This window comes from Echinops telfairi, unplaced genomic scaffold (assembly GCF_000313985.2).
Source record: "Echinops telfairi isolate 266 unplaced genomic scaffold, ASM31398v2 ScPeMD7_443;HRSCAF=831, whole genome shotgun sequence".
NCBI classification, from domain to species: domain Eukaryota; kingdom Metazoa; phylum Chordata; class Mammalia; order Afrosoricida; family Tenrecidae; genus Echinops; species Echinops telfairi.
The window spans coordinates 79,451,289-79,459,717 of record NW_022104341.1 but is presented as its reverse complement, the minus strand read 5'-3'; the positions used below and the strand labels follow the sequence as shown (position 1 = coordinate 79,459,717).

The window sequence follows — 8,429 nt, the reverse complement described above, 5'->3', positions numbered from 1 at the left end:
CCTGGATTCCCTGTGTTTCCAGTTCCTATCTGTACCAGTGTACATCCTCTGATCTAGCTGGATTTGTAAGGTAGAACTGGGAAAATGATAGTGAGGGGCGAAGCAGCATTTAGGAACTAGAGGAAAGTTGTATGTTTCATCGTTGCTACACTGCACTCTGACTGGCTCATCTCCTCCCTATGGCCCTTCTGTAAGGGGATGTCCAGTTGCCTACAGATGGTCTTTGGGTCCCCACTCTGCACTACCCCTTATTCACAATGATATGATTTTTTGTTCCTTGATGCCTGATATCTGATCCCTTTGACACCTCGTGATCACACAAGGTGGTGTGCTTCTTCTATGTGGGCTTTGTTGCTTCTCAGCTAGATGGTTGCTTGTTTACCTTTAAGCCTTTAAGACCCCAGATGCTATATCTTTTGATCGCCGGGCACCATCAGCTTTCTTCACCACTTTTGCTTATGCACCCATTTGTCCTGGTACTCTTGTGGTAAACTCTCCATGCTGCTTCAATTAGTTGCAGTTGTATTTCTTTTGCTTGACACCAAAAAGCCCTGATAAATAGGAGAGTGCTCTAGGGTATTTCCTTTGTCTCATTGGAGCTCCATAACTGAACCCTACATTTTTGAGGGATCCTTTGAAAAAAGGGATCTGAAGGGACAAGTCAGCCTGTGGGATTCAGGGAAGAGTGGGCGTAGACCTACCCTATTTTGAATGTGCCTTGATTAGGAGCTCCTAAGGGGCTTTCCTGAGGAGCTCTGGTGCTGTAGTGAGTTACACAATGGGCTGCTACACAAGGTTGTCGATTCAAATCCACCAGCCACTCCATGGGAGAAAGATGAGGCTTTATGCTCCCATAAAGATCTGCAGCCTTTGAACCCACAGAGGCAGTTCTATTCTGTCATGTATGGTCGTTACGGATTGGAATAAACTTGATGGGTAATGAGCTTTCCCAACTGTCATGATTCATATTGTTTTGTCAACTTGGCTGAGCTCTGAGTGGGTTTGTCTCCATGCTTTGGCACACACTGGGTAGGGTTGTGGTTGTTAGGTGCCGTTGAGTCAGCTCTGGCCCACAGCAACCCTATGCACGGCTCCATGTCATCTTTACAATCGTCCCTATGCCTTAGCCCAGTGATGTAGCCATTGTGTCAATCCATCTCATTGACGGTCTGCTGCTCTCTCTTTTTTTGGCTGTCCTACTTTACCAAGCACGATGTCCTTCTCTAGGGACTGGTCTCTCCAGACAATATATCCAAAGTATGTAAGACAAAGTTTTGCCATCCTTGCCTCTAAGGAGCATGCTGGCCTTACTTCTTTCAACAGGGATCGGTTTGTTCTTTATCAGTTCATATTCTTCCATATATACAATCACTTTATGTGATGTGATCAGCCAATATTTTGAAACAGGAGTTTCCTTGGGGGTGTGGCCTACCTCTAGTTTATAAATGGATGTCTTAGCAAAGCTCTATCTATCAACTATCTATCTATCATCATCTTCTTCATATGGGTGAATATATATATTCACCCATATGAAGAAGATGATGATAGATAGATAGATAGATAGATATCTCACTGATTTGGTTCTAGAAAACCCAGACTAAGAAATCAACACAAGTTGATGGTGTCATTTCCCAGATCAAGCTGCTTAGGTTGGTTGCTCAGTTACTCACTGGGTCATTGTACATCTGGATGATGAGCTGTTTCACTCCATACAGGGTAGGGTGGGCCCAGGGAGAGGGATCCAACCAATGACGGTTCAGGTCAAATCCCATCAGAGAGCACCTAGAACACACCCAAAACAGGAATCACTATAAATAGGGCAAGTTCAGCATCTCTGCTATTTAAATATGATTACGTGTACAAGTAGTAATCACATCACTTATCTAACATTTATAATTTGCCAGAGACAGTTCTACACACTTTACCTGTATTAATTTATTCAATGCTTTCAACAACCCTATAAGATGACTATTTTATAAGTCCCATTACACGGATGAAGGAATGGCGTCACCGAAAGGTATAAAGATATTTCTGTGGAGCAGTCTCACTTCAGAGGCCATGCTCAGAGGCCCATGTCTGCATGCATATCTCCTAGACTGTGCAGTAGAAATAAATTCCATGTCAAATCAAAACCCCTTATTGCCCCCTTGTTCTGCTTTGTATCACACCTACAGCAAATCCACTGTCTCTACCTTCAAAATACATCCACAATCTCACCCCTTTTTATCACTCTCACTGATAACACCTTGAGCTAGAAATAAAACTCAAAATATTGTAACCATCTCCTACTTGATATTGCTCTTACCTTGCCTCCTCACTCCGTCTACCCACTCAAGAGCCAGAAGGATCTACAGACCCAAGTTCCTTCTCTGTTCAAATGATTTTCTGTGATACACACACTGAAAACTCAACTTTTCACAACGGGTACAAAGTAGTTATACGGTCTACCCTCTTTTAACTTTTCTGGCATCATTCTCTCTCTCTCTCTGTGCCAGGTTGTGACCTCCTCACGGCTTCTCCAAAGCACCAAGTGTTTCCTGCATTCTGCTTGGGCACACAAGCATCCCCTCTGCTTGGAATTCACATAGCTGGGTACCAATTTTGATGTCATCTTTATTCTTGAACAAATGGTCTAAAAACATCCTGTTCTTCAGTTTCCACATTGGCAAAATGGGAATAGCAATTCCCATCTGCACCTATGTTGGAGTGGATCATCTTCCTTCAGACATCTGAGTGATTCCATTGCTCAAATGTGGCCTATTTCGCAAAGCCTACTCTGACCAACTCTTCTCTCTGCTTAACTCTTCCTTGGACATAGTAATTAATTCCAAGAACATACGTGCAATTGTGGTTCCCCTCATCTTTTTGCTTTTCTTCAGATATAACCAAAGTCCAGCCGGTACTTGGGAAAGGGCTCTGTCCACACACCTCTGCCCCTGGACCTACAGACACTGTAGGTACTCTTCAGGTCAGCTCAGGCTGAAGCACAACTTCCAGAAACTGTCCAATTCTACAATAATGGTCCAGAAATACTGCAAAAATCTCCTACTTGATCAAATTGCTTTTACCTGGCCCTTTCACTCCAAGTACCCACACAACAGCCAGAATGATCTTCTTCAAGCCTAAGTCCTTTCTCTGCTCAAATAGTGTTCTGTCATACACAGACTAACAGATCAAGTGCTTAAAACAGGCTACAAGGACTCACGTGGTCAACCCCGTGTTAATGTCCAGAGGCACCGCTTGCAGAAACCATAAACTCTGCTTGCTTATGATTTAAATTATTTTCACGAGCTTCTCTTCTCAATCCACCCTCCTCCAGTCACAAGAATGAATATTTTGGACAGATCTCACCATCTTACTTGCATGATCAAGATTCACTTAGGACGCTCCACTGCCTATAGAATAAAATTCTGCTAAGAGTTGGATGAGCCCCCATAACGTGAATAAAACAAATTACAGCCAATGAGCTGATACCAAGGGCTCAAGCAGAAAGACAGTGCTTTGAAAATGAGGATGGCAACAAATGTACAAATGTGCTTGACACAATGGATGTATGTATGGATTTTGTGATAAGAGCTGTAAGAGCCCCCCAAAAATGATCTAAAAAAAAAGAATAGAATTCTGCTCCTTTCCAATTCAAGATGAATAGTAGTCATATATTCCCTTCTTATCCACCCCAAATCATTCTCCCTTTGCTTCTACATCCCTCTATCCTATTAACTTTTCCCTCTCATTTTATCCTTCAACTTACTCTCATTAATTTCTTAACAATAAAGTGTAGCCTCCTCTCAGTTTGTTAAATATGTATCTTTACCTATCACACTGATTGGCGTAATGAGGAAGTCGTTTTGGAATTGGATAATGAGTACAAAGAGGCTGGAAGAAGTGTAAGGTGTCTAATATTAAAAGCCTAGATTTACTTGAAGACACTCTTGGTGGAATCATGGATGTCAAAGGAAATTCTGGTGAGGGCTCAGAGGGAGTGAGGAGAGTTGTAACACCAGAAGCAGTGCAGATGGCAGGAAGTACCAGCAGAGAAACAGCAGCAGCAGAACCAGGGTACTAGCAGGAGGCAATATGGGAGCCAGCTCATGGAGCAAGAGAGCTGGGAGCCTTTAGACAGGAGCTTCTGGTAGAGCGGGCATAGCTTGGACTTGTCAGTGGAGCTAAGCTTGAAGAGGGGAGAGCTGAGTGCCGTCTGGCTGAGACTGACTGGCCCAGTGCCTCCAGGCACTTTCTGATAGAGCTAAAGAGTTGTGTAACACTGACAAGGTAAAGGCATTAACTTTGGAGGACCAAAGGGATTGGTATTTTTGGACAATTTTGTCTTCCCTCCGACATATGTGTCAACTTCTTTGAGCCATGACTCTCATGGTTTGGCAGTTACATAATTATTCAATCCATCAGTTCTATAATATCAGTTCTATCATATCCCCATGATATGATCATCTCATGAATTCTAAGGGGATTCAGATGGGAACGCAACACCCTTATCAGGCCACAACTCTGATGTAATGTAAGCAAAGTTTCCCTCGTTGTGGCCTGCAGTGGACTGCATGGCCATGGGTGGGAGCCTCCTAAAAAGAGCCAGGAAAGCGTGCTTGTCGGAGGCTGACACCCTGGTAGAGTCCTGAATAGTTCTGTAAATCCACACACATACCTCTCAGGGCTGGGTGCGTGACGGGACAGACAATACAAAAACACACAAATATTGGAGAGCTGGCATTCAAGTTGGAGGCTACAAATTGGAAGATGCTGGGAATCTGTGTGTCTTGTCCTTTTGCTGCATTCTTCATCCCAGTGTGTGAAGTAAAAAAGAGAAAATGAAACCCCCGTTCTTTGGCGATGTTTGCCCCAGTAAAGACTTACTGTCCAAAAAAAACACAAGCCCCTATTTAGGGTCACTAAGAGCCTAATTTGACCCAATGACTGTGGATTTGGTTTGGGATTTGATTTGTCTCTTAGGGGAGCTATTCAACCAAGGATATATTTCCTTTATGGGTCATTAGCTTTCTAAGGATCTATGAAGTCTCACTTATCTCTTAGCTTTTCCCAGAACCTAGCCTCCTACATATCTCCATTCAAGCAGGTAGAAATAGGTAGAAAGAGAAATCAAGGAGAGGTGAATTTGTATTTTCAGGGATTTAATATGTCTTTGATACCAGATGCATAAGGGAAAACAACATGCATGAGGCTCAAAGGCTCATGGAATTAAGGATTGAAACCTGCATGGAGAATTTAGGTGACCTAGTTTAACCTCCAATCTAGGACCTGCTGTAGTGTTATGAGCCTAGGCTAGAGGGCTACATATTTACAGCCTAAATTCAATTTATAAACACTGTAGATATCTTTCCAAACCCATGGAAAGATCTTAGTCTAGTGGTTGGTACAGACTAAGTACCCACTAATGATAGAAAGAGGGAACAGGGCAAAGAACTCCAAGTCTGGGGCCAGACTGCCTGGGCAATGTTTGTCTAGTGCTGCTATTCCAAAAGTAAGTGGATGACTTTAATAAACAGAATTATTTCCCTCACGGTTTAGGAGGTTAGAAGTCGAAATTCAAGCCACTAGCCATAGGAAAGCTTTTCACTCGCACTTGTATCACAATTTAGGAAGAAGATCCTTGTCTCCTTTCAGCATCTGTGGTCCCAGCATTCCTTGAAGATCTCTGTGTATTTTTTGCATTAATCTACTCATGGGTCTAGGAGCATCTCAGCCCAGGAACCATGGATGTAAAGTGTATGCTTTACTCCTAGTTCTTCTTTCTTACTGGCGATGACCCCAAAGCCAAACTCACTGCCATCAAGTTAATTCTGACTCAGAGTGACCCTATAGGACAGGGTAGACCTGCCCTTGCAAGTAGGAAGCCCCATCTTTCCCTTGGTTTTGAACTAACCCCCTTGAAGTTAATAGCGCAACTTGTAAACACTGTGCCACCAAGGTGGTCTCTCTAATTGGGTCATTTCCTTCTCCTTTGATCTCTTTTAAGAGTAAGAGCCAGCTATGGAGCTGGCTCCTGGCACCTGACAAAATCAGAAGCTGCCATTTAATAGTGCTATCATGGGACATCTTCCATGGTCTCCATGCCTCCTAATCCAGTGAGCCATTTCCCCACTGTGGCACATTTATGTTGATTTTAATACTTTACTATCTTTTTAAATGCATGAGTGAATAGTTCTATCACTAAACTTTCCTGCACATTAAAACTTTTCCTTAGAATAGTTTCTTGGAAGTAGAATTACTGGTAAGAGGATTTACTGACTGTAAAATGACCTTTCTTAAATGGGGGGAAAAAACCCCACTTCAATATAAAAGTATTGGAAAAAGCGATCTTCCTATCACTCTAAGGTAACCAATTGTTAGCCTTTTGATGCATATTTTGCCATCGTTCTGAGCTTATGGTAGTAAGTATGGCAACAGTTGCCATTTAATGAGCACTTTATAGAGCCCTGGTGGCCTACTGGGTTGAGCAGCAGGCAGCTAACCTCAAGGTCAGCACTTGGAAAGCACTAGCATCTCACATGAGCAAAACGAGGCTTTCTGCTCCAGTAAAGATTTATAGACTCCCAAACACACAAGGCCAGCTGTACTCTGCCCTGCCGGGTTAGTGCGTCAGAATCAACTCGATGGCAGGGAGTTTTTGTTCGTTTGCTTGTGATCTATCTGCCACACCCCCCCCACACACACACACACACACTTGCCTGTCATTTTGTCCTACTGTGGTGGCTTATGTGTTGCTGTGAAACTGGAAACTATGTCACTGGTATTTTCAAATACCATCAGGGTCTCCCAAGGTGAAGAGGTTTTGGCAGCACTTCCAAAATAAGAACAGACGATGCAAAGGAATAGGCTGTCCGGTTCAGAAGAGTAAGCTGCTGAAAAACCTGTGCACAGCACGGACACACAGTCAGATACTACAGCCTTGTGAACAGCAGCATAATGTGGTTAGAGATAGTGCCAGAAGATAAGCCACTCCGGTGGGAAGGCAATCGCAATATGAATGAGGAAGAGTTGTATTTCCAAAATAGAGCTGACCATAATGATATGGATGAAGTAAAACCTTTAGGGGCAAAGGCTTCAGGTCCGCAGTGTCTTCATAAGGCATTACTCAAAATGGGAAGAAATAGCTGTAACATCTGTTAATAATTGGAATTTGGAAAGTATGACTCTAGGAAAATTGGATAGCATCAAAAATGAAACAAAGAGCATGAAGATTGATATCCTAGGCATTAGTGCGCTGAAATGGACTGGTATTGGCCATTGTGACTCAGAAAAACATGTAGTTTACTATCCCTGGAAGGCATCGTTGAAAAGGGCATGTCAAGCTCAAATTTTAAATACAATGTTGTGTGTGATCGGATAATATCTAGTCACCTACTAGGAAATCTAGTCAACACAACAATTATTTTCATTAATGTTTTTCTCTGGTGCCCAGGGAATGGGTCAGACCCACAGTGACTCTATGCACAGCACAATGAAACGTTGGATGGTCTTGCACTTTCCTCACCATTGCTCCTATACGGAGCCCATTGAGGCAGGCACTGGGTCCATCCATCTCCCTGAGGGCCTTCCTTTTTTGAGCGGCCACTCCACTTTACTGAGCATGATGTGCACCACCAGTGACTGGTCTCTCCTGAAAACATGTCCCAAGTACTTGAGACAAAATCTTGCCATCCGGCCCCCAAAATATCAAGTGGGCAGCGATTCCCTCTTCAACAAGTAGTGCTGGACAAAAAATGGATATCTACCTGCAGAAAATGAATCAAGACCCTTACCTCACTCCATGCACAAGAATAAACTCAAGTTGGCTCACAGACCTTGAGGTAAAATCCTAAACTATTAGGGCCATCAAGGAGGAAATTGGGACAAACCTACGAACTTTGGCACAGAAATAGGAGAGGACACAAACACAGAGGAAGCACATATTGACAAGCGGGATATACTGAAGCTAAAGCACCTGTGTACATAGAAAGAATTCACCAAGAGAGTAATAAGAAAGCCCACAGACTAGGGAAACATCTTTAGCAATGACACATCAGACAAAGGCCTTATTACTAAAATTACAATACGCTGCTAGCCTACAATGAGAAAGAAACAAATAACCCATTGAGGACATGGGCAAAAGACCTGAACAGAAGTTTCACAAGGGCAGAAATCCAAACGGCCAACAATGAGAAAAGGTTCCCGATTATTAACCATAAGGGAAATGCAAGTTAAAACAACTATGCGATACCACTGAACACCCTCAAAGATAGCCCAATTAAAAACAAAACCAAAACAGCAACAAGTGTTGGAGGGGATGTGGTGAGATAGGAACTCTCACTCACTGCTGGTGGTCTTGTAGGTATGTGCAGCCATTGTAGAAAATGATATGGAGATACATAAAATAAGTGGAAATTGAGCTACCCAGCAATCCCCCTACTGAGCAT

General features: G+C 43.0%; 1 protein-coding gene across 1 annotated transcript in view; it reads right to left on the bottom strand.

Moving 5' to 3' along the window:
- AGBL4 (AGBL carboxypeptidase 4) overlaps nucleotides 1–8,429 on the bottom strand; it is a 1,691,367-nt gene that overhangs the window by 146,863 nt on the left and 1,536,075 nt on the right. The window contains exon 9 of the mRNA XM_013003864.3: nucleotides 1,671–1,782. Coding sequence (XP_012859318.1) covers nucleotides 1,671–1,782 — 112 coding nt within the window. The remainder of the gene's footprint in view (nucleotides 1–1,670; nucleotides 1,783–8,429) is intronic.